General features: G+C 47.6%; 1 protein-coding gene across 3 annotated transcripts in view; it reads right to left on the minus strand.

Annotated features, from left to right (window-relative positions):
• CLPB (ClpB family mitochondrial disaggregase) overlaps window positions 1-23,699 on the minus strand; it is a 73,261-nt gene that overhangs the window by 3,197 nt on the left and 46,365 nt on the right. For all 3 annotated transcript variants that reach the window (XM_014882049.2, XM_014882050.2, XM_088157463.1), the window contains 6 exons: window positions 18,238-18,352; window positions 11,392-11,469; window positions 8,893-8,948; window positions 6,389-6,433; window positions 4,272-4,433; window positions 2,298-2,454 (listed from right to left, as the gene is read on the minus strand). In XM_014882049.2, coding sequence (XP_014737535.2) covers window positions 2,298-2,454; window positions 4,272-4,433; window positions 6,389-6,433; window positions 8,893-8,948; window positions 11,392-11,469; window positions 18,238-18,352 — 613 coding nt within the window. The remainder of the gene's footprint in view (window positions 1-2,297; window positions 2,455-4,271; window positions 4,434-6,388; window positions 6,434-8,892; window positions 8,949-11,391; window positions 11,470-18,237; window positions 18,353-23,699) is intronic.

Here is a 23,699-nt window from a genome sequence, read left to right on the forward strand (position 1 = left end):
TCATCATCCCAGTTCTTCCCACAACTTCACCCATTCCACACTCATTCACCTCCATGTGCTGTTTGACACCAGGGTGCTTACAGTGAGACAGATTCCTGTGCTCTGGATTGGATCCTGGCATGCAGGGCAGGGCAGGGGACACAGACCCATGCTGGGGGCTGGGACCCTGTCCCAGCTTTGCAGGCTTGCATCTCGCCAGCAGTGGCAAAGGGGTTCTCAGGCTCCACTGGATAGGTAGTTTAGGTTGGAAAAACCCTTTGAGACCATTAAGTCCAAGCATTCCCCCAGCACAGCCAAGCACACCACTAAACCGTGTTCTCAGGTTCCCCATCCACATATCTTTTAAATCCCTCTAGGGATGGGAACTCCACTACTGCCCAGGGCAGCCTGTGCCAGGGCTGGACAACACTTTTGGGGAATAAATTTTCCCAATATCCAACCTAAACCTCTCTTGGCATAAATTGAGACTGTTTCCTCTTGTCCTGTCACTTGTTACCAGGAAGAAGAGACTGATGCCCACTTGGCTACATCCTCTGTTCAGGCAGCTGTAGGGAGTGAGGAGGTTCCCCCTAATGTCCAAAGTGGTGCAGGGTGCTCTGGAATCACCTGACCCAGTTCCAACCCCTCTCTCTCGGGCAGGGGTGCCAAAAAGTCTCAGTGTTTTGGCAGAGGAGAGCTGGAAAGGCAGAGGAGCCAGCACTGCTACCAGCATTCCCACTTCCCACATGTAATATCTGCTGCAGCCACCGGAAGATGCAGAGCCCACTGGGGAAGCTGCTCGTTCCCTTTATCTTCCCATTTATCTGCCTGCCAGGCACTTTAGTGACCTCCTGCCACGGCATCTCCACACTGAGAGCTCAGGAAATGGGCAGGATCTCCTTGAAACCCAATTGAGGGCAGCTGCTGTGCCCAAATGCCCTCCCCAGCTCCTCTCCTGCTGCAGCTGTACTGTCCCAGAAATTAAAATTCAATGCTCTCCTCATTGAGCAGGGAAACGTTTGGCATTTTCAAATGTTATTCTGGAAAGTTCAGTTGACAATGTGTTTTGTCCTTTACCTAGCCTGATTGAAGTTTAAAGATTCTGAATTAAGCCAGTGTCGACAGCCACTTCTCCAAAGTAAAAGGAAGAGGGAGTAAAAGAAAAGAGTAAAAGGAAGAAAGAAGCTGCAAGATAGATTTGATGTCAAAATCTAACATTTTTCCTGCTCCTGTGGAGCTGATGCAGGAATATGGTGTATCTGAGGTGTCACAGGCTGCTGGATACCTTGAGAAAGATGTGGCATCCAGACAATTGAGATCATAAAAGGATCTTAAAAATCCCAAAGTATGTTTTTTAAGACTGATGAGAATAGAAGGGATGCAGTCACTGTCCATGGCTTCCTGGTTATCCACAGGCACAGCATCTGATGGAAACAGGCTTTCCCTCTGCTCCGTGTGACAAACACTGCCTAAAAGGGACAGTCCCTAGTGCTAGGTTCACCATTCATCTGTATATCCTCAGAGTTACCGGCAAAGGCACTGGAGGTTGCACATCAAGTTGTTAATTTTCAGTCTTAGAGACTGACTTTGTTGTCCTCATTCCCCTTTTATTACCTAATTCACCTTTTGGGAACTTGTTCTCCAAGAGCCTGACATGTGAGGCCAGGGCTCTCATTCCATGGGGAAGTAAAATTCACTAAGCTCAGTCCTTTTGGGAAGGACTGAGAGGAAACAAAACTTTTCCTCTTTCATATGAACACCTGAATCAGCCACAGTCTTTTGTAGGAAGCATTTGGAAGGGTGCCAAAAAAAAAAAAAAAAAAAAGGGTTAGTTGATAAAGAGAATCAGGGAATCACATAAGAGTTTGTGTTGAGAGGGGCCTTAAATACCATCCAGTTTCAACCCACCCGCTCTGAAATCCTCATTATTTTACATTGCATCCTTCAGAGGAAGAGTGCATCTTTAGGGCTCTGTCCAACCTCTCAGCCTTTCTCATCCTGTACTCGCTTCTCTGTGAGTGTTTCAGGCCAACTTGGATGGGGCTTGGAGCAATCTAGTCTAGTGGGAGGTGTCCTGGCCCATGGCAGGGGGTTAGAAGGGGATGGTCTTTAAAGTGTCTTCCAACCCAAACCCTTCTGGGATTTCATAATTTCCTGGCAGAGGAGCATTCCCAAGTCGTGTGGACCAGTCAGGACCAGTGGAGAGGGGACTGAAGGGTCTGGGTGTGCCTTCTGCTGAGAGATGGCTGAGCTGGTGTCGAAGTTGTGTAAGGAAGGAGGGAGGTTCTTTAGGGATTTGAAGATTGAAATTTCAGTACCTAAGTTTTCCGCAATCCTTTTCTTGCTCATCTCCATGGCCTCTTGCCGGAGCTGCAGTGCATGCTCTGCTATCTCCTCACTGGCCACGTTGGAGGTCATGATGAAGATGGCATCCTTGCAGTCAATGGTCTTCCCCTTCCCATCTGTCAACCTGCCCTGCAACAACAGCAAGATGACACCAGTCATGTCAGCAGGTGCTGGAGGACAGAGCCAAAACACCAGGAAAAAGAACATGGGCCCTGTTTTTCCCCAGAGTGCATTTAATTTTGAAGGGATACCTAAGGATTGAGGTGGAAGGAAGGAAGGAAGGAAGGAAGGAAGGAAGGAAGGAAGGAAGGAAGGAAGGAAGGAAGGAAGGAAGGAAGGAAGGAAGGAAGGAAGGAAGGAAGGAAGGAAGGAAGGAAGGAAGGAAGGAAGGAAGGAAGGGAGGAAGGGAGGAAGGGAGGAAGGGAGGAAGGGAGGAAGGAAGAGGTTGGAGAAATCCTTGTCTTTCCATGAGCGGCAGGAACTTCTCCTGCACATGGTCCCAGCCTGCCCCATCCAGGACAGAATTGATGGATGTGCTGGAGGAGGGTTGGGCCAGTCCACGTCCTTGTTCAGGCTGGAGAGAAGGAGACACTTCTCACTCTCTACAGCTCCCTGACAGGAGGTTGGATCTGGGACAGGGGTCTTGGTCTCCTCCCAGGTAACAAAGGAAACGAAAGGAATAAATGGCCTCAAGTTGCACCAGGGAGGGTATGGGTTGGGTATCAGGAAATATTTCTTCCCTGAAAGTGTTGTCCAGCCTTGGCCCAGTCTACCCAGGATAGTGTTGGAGTCCCCGTCCCTGGAGGGATTTAAAAGCTGTGTGGATGTGGCATTTAGGTTTAGTGATGGGCTTGGCAAGCTGAGGGAAGGGTTAGACTTGATGGTCTTGGAGGTTTTTCCAACCTCAATGATTCCATGGCTGTGTGGCTGTCCATATGTAACTCTTCAACCTTTGACCCTCTGCCTACCTCCCTGTAGTGGTTTTAGGTCTGACATAAGCCCCAGGCTCAGGTCAGCACTAATGCTAATGTTAATCCTAAGCCTGACTGTGGCTGTGGTTTGGGCTGGACAGAGCCTACAAATAACCATGTTATGGCTGTAACGGAGTGACCTGAGTAACAGAGCTCCTCATCCCTGTGGGATCAATCACCTGGAAAACCAGGGCTGCCCAGTACACTGCTGCAGTGACATCAACCCTCAGCTCCCAAACCAATCCAGGAACCTTTCCAAAGCACCACTGCTCTTGATTAATAATATAAAAAAGAGAGGGAAATAAGGAAAAAAAGCAGCATCTCCCCAGGCTGTTTCTTTCCTCAATCCATCTCCAACAGCAGAGATCCAGCACAATGACACAAATCCTTGTTGGGTGCTTGAGATTAACATTTGGGTTATTGCCCTGTCAAGTGCCTGGTACAGGAATTGATTTCACATTGAACTGCTACTGTGATGATCTATGCAAGAAAAATGGTGTTATTAATCCTTACAAGAAAAACAAAAAAACCCTTTAAAACCTTCCGGCATGTTGGCTTGGAGTTTGGTGGCTTCTGAGGATACACTGGGACCTTCAAAATCAACCAGACAGCTCGAAAGGGACTTTGGACAAGGGCCTGGAGTGAGTGGACAAGGGGGAATGGCTTCCCACTGACAGAGGGCAGGGTTAGATGGGATACTGGGAAGAAATTCTTCCCTGTGAGGGTGGTTAGGCCCTGTCACTGGTTGCCCAGAGCAGCTGTGGCTGCCCCATTCCTGGAAGTGTTCAAGGCCAGTTTGGATGTGACTTAGAGCAACCTGGTCTAGTGGAAGGTGTCTCTGCCCATGGCAGGAGGGGTTGACTAGATGTGCTTTTAAGGTCCCTCCCAACCCAATCTCCTCCATCTGTCATCCCTCTCACCCCTCATTGTCACCTTCTGCATGTCCCTTGACTCTAACCTAAAATGTGGATTTACCTCATCAAACAGCTGCAGCATGATGGTGAGCACATCAGGGTGGGCTTTGTCCACCTCATCGAAGAGTACCACAGCATTTGGGCACTGCCTCAGCTTTTTGGTGAGCTGTCCACCCTCTTCGTGGCCCACATAGCCAGGTGGTGAGCCGATGAATTTTGCCACCTGGAAGAAAGGGACAGGAAAGGTGAAGGCTGATCCATGGACAGTGGGAATGAAGCCCTTCTGGTAGCTTGCCAGGGCACCACTGCTCTTTGCTGCTGACAAAGCAAGTTCTATGTTCTTTGTGACACCTACCACACCCAAAATCAGATAAATAAGCAACAATTAAGCAAAATAAGGATTGAGAAATTCCCTACCGAGAGCTTAAACCAGCAGAATCCAAGGAGAAGGCATGGGTGGGTGGGAAGGCACCTGCCCTGCTTTACTATGCAGGGTCTGAGCGACCTGTCCCCAGTGTCCAAGACCTGTTTTCATTCCTTTTAGCCTTTTCAAGAGCAAGGATTCAAAGGATTCTGAGTGGCAGGTGGTTCTGGTACAGAATCAAAGCCACAAGTAGGCTTTGTGGGAAAAGGCCACAAGTAAAATACCTTTCCTATGTCATAACTTCTTGACACAGTGTTTTTTTAAAACGTTTAGAAATTTAGAAGGTTATATAGAATAGTATTTCTGACAACAGGAAAGTTTTGGCAAAATGACAACTTTGACACACAGCTTGGTGCATCGTACATCTACCCATGTCTGAGTGTCATCCCAAGTCACAGTCTGTTATCACAGAATCATGGAATGGTTTGAGTTGGAAGGGACTATGTAGTGCCAGCCTTGCTGCCATACATAGGGAGAATTCCACTGCACCAGGATGCTTCCAGCCCCATTCAATCTGATCTTGAACACTTCTAAGGATGGGGCAGCCACAGCTTCACTGGGCAACCTATCCCAGTGTTTTATCACTATCACTACTAGGATTTTGCTGCTTTTTGGGGACACAGAGCCCTCCAAAGGGATTTAGGACCCCTTCAGCTCCAGGGGTGACCTTGGCAAGGATCGCAGAAAACTTGGCACCTTGGAAAACTTGGCACCAAAAAATTTGGACCTCCCGTGGCACCAGAATTGGGCAGAAGTTATGATGGGAGGGGTGGACTTGGCACCACTGTCCTGTATTCTGCTGAATTCCTCCCTCTCCTCCATGGAAGGTAGGCTGAGGCAATGGTCCCACACTGGACTTAGCAATGTTTTGGGGATAAGGGGTTTGGGGTGAGCTGTGCCTGCCTGGGCATTAGTAAGTGATGAACAGCATGTGGCTGTGGGTCTTCATGCACAAGATGATCCTCTGGATTCCAGCATCTCTTCTCAGCTGCTCCCTCCCCAAGGGCTGACCCCAACCCAAGGGAACTCACAGCACTGGACACATATTGTTAAAGTTTTCCTTGCTCCTTGGTCTCTGTTCCTAATTTGCTTCAATGTCTTGGTTCCAGTCAGGACAGGGTTAATTTTTGCAGTAGCCAGAAGGGGCAAGGCTTGGACCTCGAGGATATTCTATCTTACCTCATGTCACTGCTGGGAGCAGAGGGAAAGGAGTCTCTTCTGGGGAGAACGTGTTCCTTCTGGTCAGTAAGAGTGGCAGAAGGATGCTGAGTAACCTGAAGCAGCCGGTTCTGAGCTGCAGGGCGTGGCTGGGGCTGGGTTGGGTCAGTGAGCATTTTGCATGTGAATCACTCTCTCTCTCTCTTTTACATACTTTTGTTATTAATATTGTTGCTTGTTTGTTTTCTTATCTAATTTCTGTTTCCAGTAAATTGCTCTTATCTCAACCCCTGGCCTTTACCTTTTGAGCCTCCAGTTCCCCTCTCCAGCCCGCTGCTGTGGGGAGGGACGAGGGGAGATGGGGAGTGAGCAAGTGGTTCCTGGTTTGGAGTGTCTCAGTGGGAGCACTAAATTGGGGAGTACTACGCCTAAACCATGTCACTCAAAGTTGCTTTCTGGCAATTTATTTGGAATTTAATGCACAACTTGGAGCAACTCCTGTTGTTCTGCTGCTGTGCTCCCACCCTGACACACCAAAATGCCCATTTTTTCTGGATTAAATTTGAAGGTGCTCCCTTCAGAGCCCATTTACTGACCTCATGCCTCTCTTGGAACTCCGACATGTCCAGTCTGATGAAACCCTGCAAGAGACTTAGGATGAGATTTGATCAATCTGCTCGCTGCCAGAAGTGGAGCAGTACTGACAGGGCTGAAACTTTCTAAATAAAATAGATATTCTTGTGGTTCAGCTTTTTAGAAATCAATCACAAGAGGAATGCAACACCCCTCTACAAAAATCCAGCAAAAATCATACAGCTGAGGTGAACTGGGCTTGTGGGTGATCACCTGAAACAGAGAATAGTGTTAGAGAATTTATAGCTTCTGCCCAAGTTGCCATTTTGCATATGAAACGCTGATGATTCACTGCAGCTACTGAATATTGTGATCATGGAGCTGTCATCCACATCCTAGATGGGAAAGGAAAAGAAGGGAAGGAGAGGGAAGGGAAGGGAAGGGAAGGGAAGGGAAGGGAAGGGAAGGGAAGGGAAGGGAAGGGAAGGGAAGGGAAGGGAAGGGAAGGGAAGGGAAGGGAAGGGAAGGGAAGGGGAGGGAAGGAAGGGGAGAGGAGGGGAGGGGAGGGAAGAGGAATATTTTAGTTGGAAAGGACCTATAGTGATCCTCTCATCCAGGTGACCAAGAAGAAGCCAAGCCTGAACTTCCCAGCATCATCCTGGACATAGTCAACCAGATATAACCACTGTCCATGATGGAGAAGGAGACATGTCTGGGAATACATCTCATCTGGGCATGTGTACATGGCACACACATGGACACCATCACCTGGGGATCCCAGAATTAGAGAACAGAATCACTGAACCATTTGGTTTGGAAAAGCCCTCTGAGACAACAGAGCCAAACTGTTCCCCCAGCACGGCCAAGCCCACCACCAACCCATGTCCCCAAGTGCCACATCCACACATCTGTTAAATCTCTTCAGGGATGGGGACTCCACCACTGGTCTGGGCAGCCTTTTCCAGAGCTGAACAGAAAAAAATTCCCTAATATCCTCCCTTGTTGCAACTTGAGGCAGTTTGCTCTAGTCCTGTCATTTGTTGTCATTTGTTACCTGGGAAAATAATGGAATCAGAGAATGGTTTGCTTTTGAGGGGACCTTTAGGACTATCCCATTCCAATCCCATTGCCATGGGTAGGGACACCTTCCACTAGACCAAGTGGCTCCAAGCCCCATTCAAGCTGGTTTTGAACACTTTCAGGGATGTGACAGCCACAGGTTCTCTGGGCAAAATATTCCCATGCAATAATTTCCCTTAAAATTATTAAAATATCTACAAACTGCCAAGGGCAGAGCAAGATGGAAAAAACTGACTCTGTCTTGCAGATGAAAGGGGGACAGTTCCAGGTTTTCCCTTCTTAATCCATCAGCTCCTGTGAATTGCTGCTCCTCATTAGAGCCTGTGGGGGGTATGACCCCCTCTCATCCCTCATTAGGGCATCAACGGCTCAACTGGTTCATTACTAATAAATCCCAGATTCCCGCTGCTATCAAATTAACACAACACTCAGGGTTTAAATGATGTCTGGCCATGGAGCAGTTCCACGTGCAGATTAGGGATGACAGTGCTTGAGATCCAGGATTTATGGCTTCTTGAAGGCATTTATAGAGGCATGAGGAAAAGAAACTAGAACAGCTGTTTTTATAGTGTTGGTTCCAATCTGGTCTTGCTACGTGTCACTGCATTTTGTGTCCATTCACTGCTGGAGGATGTGGGGAAGAGGGATTCATCTACTCACAGCTCCACTTGTCTTTCCTTCTTTTCCCTGGCTCTACGTGGGAGAGAGCTAAGCACCTCTTACAGGTAGGCTGAGGCTTAAATGTGAAACATGGAAGAGAATGTAATGTAACAGATTGGAATGGAATGGAATGGAAGGGAATGGAATGGAAGAGGATTGGATAGGTTAGGATAGGATAGGATAGGATAGGATAGGATAGGATAGGATAGGATAGGATAGGATAGGATAGGATAGGATAGGATAGGATAGGATAGGATAGGACAGAACAGAACAGAATAGAATAGAAATCCGAGACACCACTGAAGCGTCCTCCTGCAAAGCCACCACCCCCATGAAGTAATTCCAACCCATCTTCTCTAAAATCTGACCACTGGGTAACAAACTAAATAATTCAAACTGTTTTTGGACACCAAACACTTCAGCACTTAAAATTCTGAGCAGGAAATCAATGTTGCATTGCTACACTCCATAGGACAGTGAGGCCTTGGCACAGACTGCCCAGAGAAGCTGTGGCTGCCCCATCCTTGGAAGTTTCAAGGCCAATTTGGATGTGGCTTGGAGCAACCTAGTCTAGTGGAAGGTACACCTACATTTGACATGGGAGGTGGAACTGGATGAGCTTAAAAGGCCCTTCCAACCCAGACCAGTCTGTGACTCCACCACCTTCAGAGACCCCTCTCAGTGCAAAAGAAGCCCTTTCTCAGGGCAGCACAGCCACACAATGAACCCCCTGATTATCCTCCCTACACCCCTTTACTGCCAGCACAAAGCTGGGATGAGCCATTACCTTTTTGATGTCCTTATGGATGTACTTGGCCGTTTGCTTGGCCAGCTCCGTTTTACCTGTTCCAGAGAGGGAAAAAAAAACTTGCATTAAACCAGGTCTGTCCATCTTCTGTCTGTTCATCAGCTCTGCTAACACCAGGGCTGGAACTTCCTGCAACCAATACACGTATTGGGAAGTGGGTATTGCTGTTTTATCTCTAGGATGACCCTCACTGGGGTTCCCTGCCTGGGCAGGGTGAACAGATGCATTAGAATAGCAGCATTTCTGCATTGGCTCCTTCAGCTTTAATAGATTCTCACATGATGGGAACAAAGCTCTTGATTTTTTCACATAAAGATGTGGATAGATCAGAGTTTTGATATATTGGATAGATCAGATATTTGCCAAATTTACCCTCAATACTCCAAGTTCTTTGTGCAATGCCTTGTAATCTCCAAATAAATAATTTCAAAGAAATGGGGTGTTTTCCTTTGCTTTATATAAGATAATGGTAAAAAAATTCTGGGATTAGGAACAATCAGTAATGGAGGAAATCCACCCTGATGAGGGTGAACACATCCACCAGCTCATGCCAGGCCATGTCCTGTTCTCCCACCCCATCCATCTGGGGAAAAACGTCATTAAAAAGGCAGTCTTTTTGAAGTGTGGGTGCCAGAAAACTCCTCTTCCCTGCTGCTACCCCTCAGCATGACACTGCTGGCTTTGTCAGGTTGTCAGGGGGAAGGATTGGGTTGATTGTGGCTCCTGGAGTGACTAGCAAGGCTGAGGTGAAGCCTGTCACCCCTCTGGAGGATGGAAACTCTGGGGGTTCACACTTGTCCCTTGCACACCTGTCAGCAGTGCACTGCACGTGGATCCCTGTGGGATTTACTTGCACGTTGAAAAATAAATGAGTGTGGGCAGAAATAACTACTCTGAAGGACAAAAAAATACATGTGTTTAAAAGGAAATTAGGTTTAAAAGTACATTCTTACTGGAGTATTGTACATCTGCCCACGGCTGTATTGCAGGGACAATAAATCTGGTGGGTCAGATCAGCAAACCACCAAAAAAAGGGCTACAAATATGGGAATTCATGGGGTGTGCTCTGCTCCACCTGATAAATCTCTGCCAAAATTTTGCATTTGATTTCAGTTTGAGCTTTGCTGATTTTGGATGATGCTGGATCAGAGCTCCTGATGTGTAAGGATGCAAGAAACTTTGTTTCCTATAAAAAAGAAAGAGAGAAATACGAAAGGAAAGGAAAGGAAAGGCAAGTTCAGGAAAGGAAAGGAAAGGAAAGGAAAGGAAAGGCAAGTTCAGGAAAGGAAAGGAAAGGCAAGTTCAGGAAAGGAAAGGCAAGGCAAGGCAAGGCAAGTTCAGGAAAGGCAAGGCAAGGCAAGGCAAGGCAAGGCAAGGCAAGGCAAGGCAAGGCAAGGCAAGGCAAGGCAAGGCAAGGCAAGGCAAGGCAAGGCAAGGGAAGGGAAGGGAAGGGAAGGGAAGGGAAGAAAAGAAAAGAAAAGAAAAGAAAAGAAAAGAAAAGAAAAGAAAAGAAAAGAAAAGAAAAGAAAAGAAAAGAAAAGAAAAGAAAAGAAAAGAAAAGAAAAGAAAAGAAAAGAAAAGAAAAGAAAAGAAAAGAAAAGAAAAGAAAAGAAAAGAAAAGAAAAGAAAAGAAAAGAGAAAAAGAAAAGAAAAGAAAAAAGAAAAGAAAAGCCCCCATGGAAGGCCATGGGAGTGGAAGAGTCAGCAATTTACATCCCTGAGTCTTCAGATCTGCTGTAACAGGGCAATGAAGTATGAAAAATATTTTATCCTGGTTTTATACAGCTTTACATCAACTTATTTGGAGTTACTGCTTGGCCTGGCACTGTTCTGCAGCAGGAGCATGGTCTCACCTGTGCCCCTTTAACCCCACCAGCACTGGAGCATCAGCACCTTCCTGAGCCCTTTGGGAGGCAGTGGAGGCAGGAGAAGCTCTGAGGTTGTTCCAAATGTCACAGATCAGTTACTCTGAATCTGTTTTTGTTGGGGTTTTTTCCACAACTAAAAGTCATTTGGACCATTTCATGAACTGATCAGCTGTCATGTGGCATTTGATTGGGCTGGAGGACAAATCTTATCGGTGTCAATAAAATCCTGTCATTCCAAAGCAACCTGTGCCCACAGGAGCAGAAGAGCAGAGATTTAGTTTGCAGGCAGCAAATTTCTACTATTATCCCACCATTCCTACTGGAATAGAGGGGTTTTCACCAGAAAATTGTTAAAGTAATACTTTTACTCTGAAGACTGTCCCTTTTTGAGACTTGGAAGGGGTTTGTCCTCTGGGATAACTCAGCATGAGGCTAGATGTGGCTGTGTGTGCTGGTGTCCAGCTGTGGTCACCCTGTAGGATGATGGGTGACCCGCTGAAAGATGACAGTGTGTTTAACTGGTATTTTATTCAGATCCTGCAGCCCTGCAGCAGCTCCCACCCCCTCTCCTCAGGGCTCTCTGTCCCCCTCACCACAAGCCAAACGTTACCTATTCCAGATGATCCCAAGAAAAGAAACACCAGCGGGTGCTCCTCATCATACCAGCCATTTTCCTTCCTCCGAATAGCTGCATTTGAAGACAATGAAAACAAAAAAGAGGGGGGGAAGCATATAAATCAATGCCACAAAGCAAGTGTAATTATCACTAAGTATACACTATGTTTTACTGCTCTCTACCCACTCCCAGTCCTCCCTGCCATTAGTGCTCTCTAATTTGATTAGCCAGCCAAGGCCCCAGAGACACCTAATAAGGTTAGCATGGATTTGGAAAGCTGCCCAGAGCAGATTTCGGATAAAGTTTTCCAGGATGTGCACTCAGCGTTGCCAGGGAGACGGTGGAGGGGGGGGGACAAGGATGGATGGATGGACAGAGGGATGGAGAGGCACTCTGCCTCACCAGCTCCCAAGTGCAACCTTTCTGTGAGGAAAAAACAGCAGTTTTGAAGAGCTTTATAGGTTATTTCTGGCATGGTATGGGAAGAGGGAGGTGGGTGAAGGTCACAAATGTTCTGAATTGGTGCAAGGACTGGGAAAAGTGTGGTGATTATCTCAGTGCCTCTCTGGACAGCAGCATCCAAGTGCATCCTGGGTGAGATACCAGTGGAAAATTTTACAAAAGGCAAGAGCTCTGATTCCCTCCCAAACTCCCAGTCTGACCAGCACAGCCCTTTCCCAAGACAGACATGGATCTGTTGTGCAGAGTAGGTGATGGCTCCTACCCCATAGGTGCCCACGGCTCCCCAAGGTGCTCTTCAGCCCCCTAGAGCAGCCTCAGTCTCTGTGAGCATGCTCACCAAACCAGCAACATCATTTCACTGGGCTTATTTGAAGGAGGAGGAACTGCTTTTGAGGCCAGAATATCAAATCTCATCCTCCACTGGCTGGATCTGGTCTCTGGAACACAGAAGTTGTTCCCCTGGATCAGACCAGCTTCTAGTTAAATGTGAAAGATTAACTGACATCCCAGTATTTCTGCTTTATCCACAGTATTTCAATCCAGCCTGTAAATCTTGTAAGGTGTTTTGTAAGAGAGAACATGCCCTGTACAGACTCAGGACCCCTCAGACCCAGCAAGGTATTATGACTGGCACACGGCGCTCCCAGATCCAGCTGAACCCAAAATGTGGCATATTAGGAAGCAGGGCATGAAAATGGCAAGATGCCCAAAAATTGTTACTGACAGTAATTTGAAGGTAGCAGGGGAAAACAGCAGCACTGGAGGTGAGATGAGCAGAAGGAAAACACTGGGAGAGCTGGGGCTTAAACGTCTTGGAATGCTGCTGCACACAGGCATGGCAAAGCTCGGCCTCTGCTGCCTTTCAGTGGTGTCCAGAGCAAAAGCAGGAATAACGCCAAGAAATAAGAAACCCACTTCTCTTTGTGACTGTCACCCTCAAAACACAGCTCCCTCATCTCCTTCTGCCCACTATCCTGGGTCTCAGCCTCTGTCCTTGTGCCTCAGTCCTGTGTCTCCCTTGAACAAGGCACTGGCTGGCTCTGTGGGGAGCTGTGGGTTTGTTTTCTTCCCTGAGCTGGTAGGAGAGCACAAGAGTGGTTTTAAAAACTGCGAAATTCTTAAATTCAATCTCAAAGTCAGTCCACAGAACCCTTTTCTTGATGGGGTATGGTAAATAGAAGACACTTAAGAAAAGGCATCCTGGGCATGGCATGCCAAGAGCTCTTCCTGCAGAGGAGAGCAAACTGACATGGGAAATAAATAGTGCCATTTTGCACATACAAAAGATTTGCACAATAAAATATTTAAATAATATTTCCATTTTGCATATAAAAAGACATGGAATGTCACAACCTACAGCCTGACACGGAAATGCTGCCTCTGCCAGCAGGGACACGCTGGGAAGATGTTAAACAGCAGCAGCTCAGGTGAGGTATTCCAGCAGCTGCAGTGCATAGATATATGGATGGGTCTCATGGGAATTTGGAGCTATAAGACCTGCATGAAACCAAGCTCCTCACAGTCCATGCTAGTATTTCAGGAGACCCAAGTAGCATGGGAGCCAGCAGATCCAGTGAGGATTAGGAAAACAAGAGCAAAGCCTCACTGCAAGAACAAATCAATGAGATGAGGTTAATGAGGAGGGGTGTGAGGAGTGACCTGACCGCAGTCATTAAGGATCTCCTCAAGAAGGCACTGAACTTGCTCAGCTACAGAGAAAATTAAGGTGCTCCAGGGGCTAGAGCGAGAGGATCAAACTACAAATAAAGCAGAACAGTTTTAATAATGAGGGTGATTAACCACTGCAGCCACTTAGGAAGAGAGTGGGACTGAATTTCTAATCCCTGTAAAGTCTGCAGAGAAAGCCAGAAGGGCTTCCCAAAAGGCAGTGGTAGCTCAGGATGAAGGGTGCATCGCTGTCCAAATATCAAAAAAGTCCCCAATTAACCTTAAATCCAAGACATGTAGAATCATGTAAATTGTAGAAGGGTGTGGGTTGGAGGGACCTTAAAGACCATCAGTTCCAACCCCTTCAGAAATGGGACTGAGCTCTGGGATTGTGCATTTAGTGGCAGCTGGACCCTAGTGCTGCAAGAACTTGCCATTCCATGCCTGGACACAGGCAGATGCATTACCTGTCCTCCTGACCATGCTAATGAGTCCTGACTCCTGCCAAGGCTTAATTAGCTTGGGCACAAGGCCAGATGCAGCACTGGCTGGTGCCTGGCTCTGTCTCACCCTGCCTGGGCATATCAGCATAACAGACCAGCTTGGCTGCAGCCAGCAATCTGGTTCTGTTCAAAATCCTGGGCAAAGCCTGGTGGGAATCCTGTCCTGCCCTTCAGCTGCTCACTGGCCATGTCATCCCTGGAAACAGCCACTGCAGGAGATGAAGAGGAAAAAATGCTCTGCCACTGGCAGGGAGGTGCAGAGAAGGGGCTGTGCTGCATCCCTCTGTGTGCCCTTCCCAGTACTGCACATGTTCCTTCTCAACCCCTTACAGCAGTGAAGGAGAGGTCAAACACCTGAGGTGGGGAAATTTCATAAAAATTGATGGGGAGTAATGCAACCACCGACAATTCCTACAGCTATCTCAGCTAAGATAATAATGGTAATAAAAGTAATAAACTTCTGCTTTGGGGCATGGAGTGACCACTCACAGGGTCAAGCACATTCAGGGTCCAAAGTCAGTGGGGTTAAGTGCTGCCTTCTTCCCCCCTGCAGCAGGATGCCAGAGTTTATGGATAAATACTCAAAGCAACTCCAGGGATATAAAGTACCCCTTAAAAAACTACCATAAAGTTAGAGCTTGAGAGTCAGCACATGATCTCTGTTGGAAGACGCTGAGCATCATACATAGGAAGAAATTCTTCCCTATGAGGCTAGTGAGGCACTGGCACAGGTTGCCAGGAGAAGCTGTGCCTGGAAGGACAGGCTTGGGAACTGGACTTAGAGCAACCTAGTCTAGTGGAAGGTGTCCCTGTCCAAGTCAGGGGGGTTGAAATGAGATGGGCTTTAAGGTCTCTTCTAAGCCAACCTGTTCCATGGCCACTAGTCAGAAGTTTAGTCAGATCAACTGAGTGATAAGGTATAAACACTTTTCTACAAGAAGCCTTAAAACGATGAGCTATTCCAGCACACAGCACTCTTGAGGTTTGGAAAAACTTAAAAAATATGGATATCCCTAGGGAAGGGACACCACTCCCTAGGTTCCACCACTGGGGCTGGAGGAGGATCTCTCAGGCTGTCCAGTGCAGTGTTCAGCTTCAGCAGTAGGAGCTGAATCCCCATTCCAGGCCAGAGCAGAACATCAGTGCCAGTTCCAAGGATGAAAATCTCAGCTAGGAAAGCCAAAGAAGCACCCTTCTCCATGGATTTTGCACTCCCAAAGCAGCTGCTGGCCACACTGACTGCTTCATTATCACCCAAGCATGAAATCCATGCTCTGCCTCTGGGAAAGCTGCCCCCTTTCTTCCTCCTGGCAGAACTAACTAACTAACTAACTAACTAACTAACTAACTGGAGGAAGGTCACACTGCTGTGCCGAAATCTCATTATGACATTCAGCCCCAAAGTCCAAAACGAGAACTTGATGATGATGACGCTGGGGCCTTCTTCTGCGGAGCTGTTCCTGGCATTGCTGCCGTGCTCTCGCTTTATTTTGTCCATCTGTAACGGTGTGACTGCAGCCCTGCGTCTCCAAGAGGCCCTTCAGCCCGCTATTGAACTGATAAATTCACTGTATTACTTTACACAAATCAATACCCCAGCAGTTATCAGCACTTGATGTGACTGAAATTGGTTTCAGCCAATTTGTGAGTGTAATAAATGTCCATTTATCAAATCAATTCATTCTGCGGGGCTCCTCGGCCCGTCCAGGTTTGGGGTACCACAGGGTGAAGGCTCTGGGGCCAAACCTGCCATGGGATCATTGCCTCCATCCAGGTTCTGCATTCATGTTCCAGGGTCTGCAGCATTCCCAAAGAAGCTCCCTTCCAACCCTGCTGCTGGTGGCTCAGGGTTATGGAACCCCAAATTAGACCAAAGCTGTGTCCTTGCAAAGTTTCACCTGACCTGCAGGCAGCAACACACATCAAAAAACAGTCCTTATAAAGGATCCTATATTGTCCAAAATAACCCCAGTTTCCTTTGGACCAGAGCAGGATGATAGTCCTGCTCATCCATTTTCCTACAGTTTTGAAGCACTGACTGATTTCAACATCATAGCTGCTCAAAATTGGGAATTTTATCATTAAAACATAGATTTTTCTGCACTATTCTTTCTTCAAAATCCCTGAAAAATAAACAACACTTTTCCTTCCTCGCTACGTTATTCAACTTCAGGAAGAGCTGAAACAGATTGCTTCAAACCTCAAGATTTATTCCCCCTGAAAGAGAGAGGTGGAAGGTTTGAACCATCCTAACTTCTAAATGAGCACTGACCGGCAAACATGGCGTATCCATATAAAAAAAAGTATTCTTTACCTGGCATAATATTTAGGATATTAGACCAAAAAACAAATACATATATATATATATATTTGGGAAAAATGCCTCCTTTAGCTTATAACCTCAGAGGGGAGATGCTGCTGATCCCTTCTGCCTCTGCATCTTCCAGTGAGAAGGCAAAACAGCCCTAACCAGATCCAGAACTCAACCATTTATGGAAGTGCCTGGAAACACAACCCTAAGCCTTTTAGCTGCTCATTTGTATGTACGAGTCAGAGAATCCCAGCAGTTCCTGAGCTGGCAGCAATGACCTGCCTGTTTCTGATGTCAGGAGATGGAATATTTAATGGGGATTTTGTTAAGATGAACTGAACATCTAAACCTATTGAGGGGGGTGGCCAAGTTGCCTCCCACCATCACCCAGTCAGGCGCTGGTAGAAACCTTGTACGCTCAGAGATGCCCAGTTACCATCCCTTAACCATCATCCACCTTTTCCCAGTCCTGTCCTGCTCCACATAGCAGAAAAGCGTGCTGCAGGACTTGGATAGATCCTATGGAGGCAACAGGGAAGGATTTTTCCTCTGTGGCAGTGATTCCATGCTGTCGGGGCTGTGGCTGCAGTGAGCTCTCCACCAGTTTTCCCAGTGCATCCCCTTGGAGGGGGCTGCTGAGATAACAGCTGGACTTGGTGATCTTAGAGGGTTTTTCTAAATGATTCCATAATTCTGTGATTCCATTCTATCCCCATCGCTTCAGACCTTGTGCTTCTAACCCCAGATCACACATTCCCTTTGTATTCCTGGCTAAGCCCCTCTGGAGACTGTTTGGATCATGCACCGAGTGACGGATTAAATCCAATTATTCAATTAAGACACCAGTTATAAATTAAACATATCAGCTAGGCTCGGTGGATTGAAGATGTGGCGTGTGGCAGGTCTGCTCACCAGCAAATGGCAGTGGTGAGGGCAGAGTGGAGGGATGTAGGGTCCACAAAGAGGCAGGAAAACCAGCTGGGCACAAAACAAATAGCAAAGATAGAGAGGAAGTGCTTGAGAGACAAAGTCCTGTCTCAAAATTCAGCCTTCTGGACAGAAAACAAAAAGAAAAGAAAATGAAAAGAAAAACCGGGCAGAAGGGAAGGGGGGGGAGGAGGGAACAGAGAGTCTCCCACTACCTTTTGGTCCAATATCCTGAGGCTGCAGGGGTATCAAGCACATTCCCTATAATTCAATAAGAAAAACCTCCATAAAGGCAGGGACGTTAATGCGCAGAAACGCCACCTGTGTCAGGAACAGGCACTGCCCATTAATCACAGCTCCCCAATTAGCCGGGGCTGCTGCCCCCAGGCACAGCCGCTCTCTGCACACACAGGGTGGCTGTTGTTTTTGCAGGAGTGTAGACTCCTTCCCAGCTCCTTCCCGGCTCCTTCTCAGCTCCCAGCCCACACTGGGCTCCTCTTTGTTAACTAAAGGCAATGGGGTTGTGTTTCTGACAGGATATTCCTTGTGGTTCTGCCCTGGCCTCAACAGCTCTTATTCTGCTCAACCATTTTCAGGCATTAACTGGGATGAACAGATGGGTCAGGAATTATTGACAGGATCCAGAGGCTTTGGACTGGCAAATCAAACCCAGCCCAGATTGCTGGAGCCTTGATTTCATGGAATCACAGAATGGTTTGTGTTGGGAGGGAGCTTCAAACTCATCTCATTCCAACCCTCTGCCACGGGCAAGGACATCTTCCACTAGACCATGTTGCTCCAAGCCCCATCCAACCTGGTTTTAAACACTTTTAGGGATGGGACATCCACTGTGAATTCTCCAGTAACCTTGCCCAGAGGCAGCCTCAGATCAAGGCTTGAGGGAACAGCTTGTCTTCCCTGTGGAGCAGGTGTGGGAGGGCAGAGTCAGCAGCATGTGAAGGGTCCTACCTGCCCCCACTGTGGCTATGGCATTCTCCTGACCAATGATGTGTTCTTTTAGCCGCTGTTCCAGTGGGAATCTCCGCCGTTCTTCCACCTCCCTCCTGCGCTGCTCCTCCTGGAACTGTGGAGGGAAGAAAACACAGGAATCAGAGGCTTTATGGAGCATTGGGTCAGTACACAGATGTCAGAGCCCTGTATAGGGATCTCTCTGGCATGGAGCCAGAGCACCCCCAGGGCAGATGCAGCTTGGTCTGGATGCACCAGCCCTAGCAAGAGGAAATTTCTGGATCTGTCATGGATGGAAGTTGGGGTGAGTGGGAATGGGGATCCTGCTCTGCTGATGGGGAAACCAGACCCTGTGCTACCTCTGTACTGGTGACAAAGAAGGAACAATCGCACTGCTCTACGGCTCTTAACCATAAGGTGCTGTTTATTTTGGGATATAAAGCCATGACTGTTCTACCTAGATTTGTCTTCCTACCCTGCAACCATTTCCTGTTCGAAGACTCCAACCAGATCCTGCAGGGATGGCAGAGTATCACTGTGCCTTATATCCAAGAGAGCTGGAGAGGGACTTTGAACAAGGGCATGGAGTGACAGGACAAACGGGAATGGATTCCCATTGACAGAGGCCAGGGTTAGAAGGGATATTGGGAGGAAATTCTTCCCTGTGAGGGTGGTAAGGCCCTGGCACAGGTTGCCCAGAACAGCTGTGGCTGCCCCATGCCTGGAAGTGTTCAAGACCAGGTTGGATGGGAGGCTTGGAGCAACTTGGTCTATTGGAAGGTGTCCCTGTCCATGGCAGGGGATTGAAATTAGGTGAGCTGTAACGTCCCTTCCAACCCAAAACCTATGATTCTAAGATCTTTAGGAACTGCTGCTGAGCACCCTTCCTGACACAAGCTGAGCTCAGTCATTCCCCTCTGAGGCCATTGCCTTTGGAAGATTCATCCCCCAAAGCCAGACTCAGATGATGACAGAACACAAAGAGTCCATGGGGTTTGCCAAGTGAGTAGTAACTGCACCCACAGAACAGTCCCTGTCATTGAATTCACCTCACTAAGGGGAAACACCCTCTAACAAAGCCAGAAGGCAGTGCCAAAGCTGCAGCAGGATCCAGCTGCTGGAGCTAGAGTGGAAAACCCCCAGCCAGGCTGCTGACATCTCCTGGGCTAGCACTGATTCTGACAGAAGTTAAAAAATAATAAATAGCAAATAATCCAGTTTTGGCCAGTGCTATCAGTCTCACATGTAACAGTGATGACATCAGCCCCGATCCTCATAGAGAGCAATAACTTCCCTGCAGATCCCAGTGGAGCAGCTCTGGACAGACATCCTGCCTGTGCTGATCCCCCTGGTGCTAGGTACGACCTCAGCATACATCTGTGTCTGTCTCTAGGATCCTGACAAATCCTTTCTCTTTCCCTCCTCTCTGGCCTTTTGGAAGGTGCAGGGATGTGATCAGTGATGTTAGGATACCCAACGATTTCCAGGGAGAGTGGGTAAGATGTGCAGGAAGAGAAGGAAGGGATACCCCTCCTCTACAATGCCCTCTCCCTCCCTCCTTGGAAAACTGACACAGTACAAGACTGGGTAGGAAGAAAGTCCCTTTTATGGGTAACAGACCAATGTTAGAGCTTTCTCCATGCTGTCCCACTATGATTTTCTGCTCAGGATCTCTTCTGGAGAGCCCTGTACTCATGTCAGCTACTCAGTGGGCCTGAAGTGTTAACACAGCTCCTAGCTGGGTCATGGAGCTCGCCTGGAGCATCCTGAGCATCTGCCTTAGCTCACACTGTACAGGGAACACCAGGATAAGAAAACCAACCAAGAAAAACATATTTTAGATGTATCTTTGACAGAACCTCCAAGAAAAAGCCCCATTAATCCTGGACTTCACATAAGACACAAACTTCCATTCCTTTCTCATCTCTTCCCCTCTCCATACACATCCAGTTGTTCTCACTTCCTTGCTTTGTGGTGTGCAGTGGTGTTGGTGGGGATCGTGTCTTCACTCTCTGGCAGCTGTTCTTCCATTGTCCTGATGACACTTATCTGGTTCAGCACCAGCACTTAAGTGGAGCACAATGGTGCTACCTGCTTAGAGAGCAATGCAGGGAGCAGTGCTCTGCTTTTATGGCGGAGGCAATCAGACTTCTGCACTCACCCGGGTTAAGAGGATCTCCTGGTACAAGGCTAAAAGAATCAGAAATCTTAATTTTTTAGAAGAGAAGGACTCAGTCTGTGCCTCGGCAGATGATAACAGCTGTCTGCCTGTCACTCGGGTGGGCATGGCGGTCACGGATTCACAGAAGGGTGATCCTAAGAAACCTTATAGACCATCCCATTCCAACCGCTTTGTCGTGGGTAGGGACACCTTCCACTAGACCAGGTTGCTCCAAGCCCCATCCAACCTGGCCTTGAACACTTCCAAGGATGGGGCAGCCACAGTTTCTCTGCATAATCTGTGTCAGAGCCTCACCACCTCAATTCTTCCTCATAGGGAAGAATTTCTTCCCAATATCCTATCTAACCCTGCCCTCTGGCAGTGTGAAACCATTCCCTCTAGTCCTGTTCCCCCGAGGTCCCTGTCCAAAGTCTCTCTCCACCTCTCTCAGAGCCTCTTTAGGCACTGGCAGGGTCTCTAAGGTCTCCCTGGAGCCTTCTCTTCTCCAGGCTGAACACCCTTAGCTCTCCCAACATGTCTCCAGAGCAGAAAGCCTCCATGAAGGCCTCGGAGCATCTCCATGACTGCCTCCGGATTTGCTCCAGCAGCTCTACATCTTCCTGATGTTGGGAGCCCCAGGGCTGGAGGCAACTCTGTAGGTGGGGTCTCACCTGAGTGGAGCAGAGGGGCAGAATCCCCATCTCACCTGCTGCCCACACTGTGGGATCAGCCCAGGACACAGGGGGCTTCTGGGCTGGCAGCACATGTTGTTTTAAGGAAGAAAAGTAGAGAATAAAATAACTGAACTCTTTAAGAGCAGGAACGGTAGCATTATCTGCTGGGTAAAATGCTCTCTCGAGCACAGCACCAATAAGGAAACCTGCCTTGAACAGTTTGAAACTTGCCTTGGTTTTTATGCTTAAGTAATAGTTGGAGAAGAGAAAGGAAATATATCTCTGGAGCTGTTCCTGAGGAAGATGATTGTACTTGTATATAAACCACCAGACTGCCAAGCCAGCCTGTGATGAATATTCAGCTGGGGGGGAACTGGTGCTCCCGGGGTTTCATCCTCCCCAGCAGCCGCGTTCCACAGAGAGTCTTTGAGAATTTATTGCTCATTTTAATCACTGCTAGAGAATGAATAGGCAGAACTATTACGGGACGGATATATCCCATAGATTTTATTTACATATCCTTGTGACAGAATAACAAGGAGTTTTCATATGTATTTTTAATTTATTTTGATTTCCTTTATTCTTTAAAAAAAACCAAACCAGAACTCTGTGTATGCTCTTCCTGAGCTTAGAGCACACTTGCCTGGTGTTGAGGACTTTTGAGTTGGTACCCAGTGCTAAACAGTCTGAAGAAATTTAAATAAGCACACGTGTGTCTACAACTAAAAGGGATGGAAAAGCCCTTGAAACTGGTGTCTTCCCTCTGTCACTGGAGGGATAGCAGTCCCTGGACTGAGCTTGGTTCTTGCAAGTCTGTCTTAGCCATTCAACTCCTCTTTACACCCTGTCAGACCCATCTGGTGACCTCCCCTGTCTCCATCACTGTCTGCTGAAGGATTTTTAAGGAATATTTCAGCCAGGAAGAGCACACAGTTGCGCCCTCCCTAACTCCCTTCTGGAAGCAGCAGTCTGAGACCTCCTGACCAGGAGATGGTGTCCAGTTCATCCCAGTGAGTCACCTTTGATAGATCTTTCTAAGAAAACAAGCCTCCAGCTGTAACTCATGTACTTCTTTTTCCCATCCCCAACATCCTCAGGTTGCTGGTTTAAGCATATCTCATGTGAAAAAATGTCTCTCGGTTATTTGAAAAATGGCTGTTGGTTAATCTAGGCACAACCTTCTACATGGAGTTTGGAGCAGTGAAAGCTCATTTTAGCCTTTCTTTAAATCCACAAGAATTACCTCCAGATCCATTTTGCCCTTCCTAAGGAGAAACCCCTCTCCAGACTTCCACAAAGCTGTCACAGCTTAGCTCATGTCCCTGACATCTGAGCTGATCAGTTTATATCCTGTTTTCCTTTAACCTTTCTTTTTCCTGTAAGGTGAAAGACACTGCCACCCTTTGCAGGTTTTATGCCAAGGTTTGGTTCTTCTGGTGTTGTGCCTATGAACCTCTTTCCTTGGAGTGTTTTCTCATAAATCCAGCCATGCTTGGGAGGGATAATGCTGGAGGGATAATGGATAATGAAGCTGATGAACATGGAGGCACTCCAAGGGCTGGATCACCTCTGCTCTGGAGACAGGCTGAGAACTAGGGGTGTATACCCAGAGAAGGGAAGGCTCTGGGAAGACCTTAGAGCCCCTGCCAGGGCCTAAAGGGGCTGGAGAGTGACTTTGAACAAGGGTGTGAAAGGACAGGACAAGGGGGAATGGCTTCCCATTGACAGAGGGTAGGATTAGATGGGATATTGGGAAGAAATTCTTGACTGTGAGGGTGGTAAGGCCCTGGCACAGGTTGTCTATAGAAGCTGTGGCTGTTCCATGCCTGGAAATGCTCAAGGCCAGGTTGGACAGGGTTTGGAGCAAACAGGTCTAGTGGAAGGTGTTCCTGCCCATGGCAGTGGGGTGGAATGAGATGAGCTTTAAGGTTCCTTTCTTAATGATTTTATGAAAACCTGCTCTCAGAGCTGCCAAAGCGACCACATAGTGCTACTGGCTACAAAAGCAGCCATCAGGGCCACAGAGGATAGCCATGGCAGCATTTCCTTTCCAGGAAAGAGTATGGAGAGCCCCAGAGGCAAGATCACTCTGTCCCTACTTAGGACAGAGGTTTAGCACTGGGGAATGTGGTTTTGAACTCCTGCCTAAGCAATGACTTTCAGAGGTGAGCACAGACAGTGCAGCAGTTGACTCCTGGTGGGTTTATCTCATGGTAATACCTCCTAAATGCAGTAATTGACACAGTTTTAATTACCTTCATCCTCCAATTGTGGGTAAGTTCTTAACCTCAGGTTTATAGCATGCAAGTTTAAATTCCAAACCCATAGAACAAACACTGAGGTACATAATGTCAGAAGAACTTTGCAGCCAGGAACAAACCTTGACCCCTTGTAGCTCAGATCCTGCTCTTACAGTCTGGTGGCAAGGGAATGCCCCTTATCTGAGATGCAGGGAGTCCTCTGCCATTGCTGATCTGTGCTGCTTGGAGAGATGATGCTCACAAGGCATCACAGAAGGGTTTGGGCTGAAAGTGATCTTAAAGCTCACTCAGTTCTAACCCCTCCCATGGGCAGAGACACCTTCCACTAGACCAGGTTGCTCCAAACCCCATCCCATCTGGCCTTGA

The sequence above is a fragment of the Sturnus vulgaris genome, chromosome 2 (assembly GCF_052056855.1).
Source record: "Sturnus vulgaris isolate bStuVul1 chromosome 2, bStuVul1.hap1, whole genome shotgun sequence".
In the NCBI taxonomy this organism is placed as follows: Eukaryota; Metazoa; Chordata; class Aves; order Passeriformes; family Sturnidae; genus Sturnus; species Sturnus vulgaris.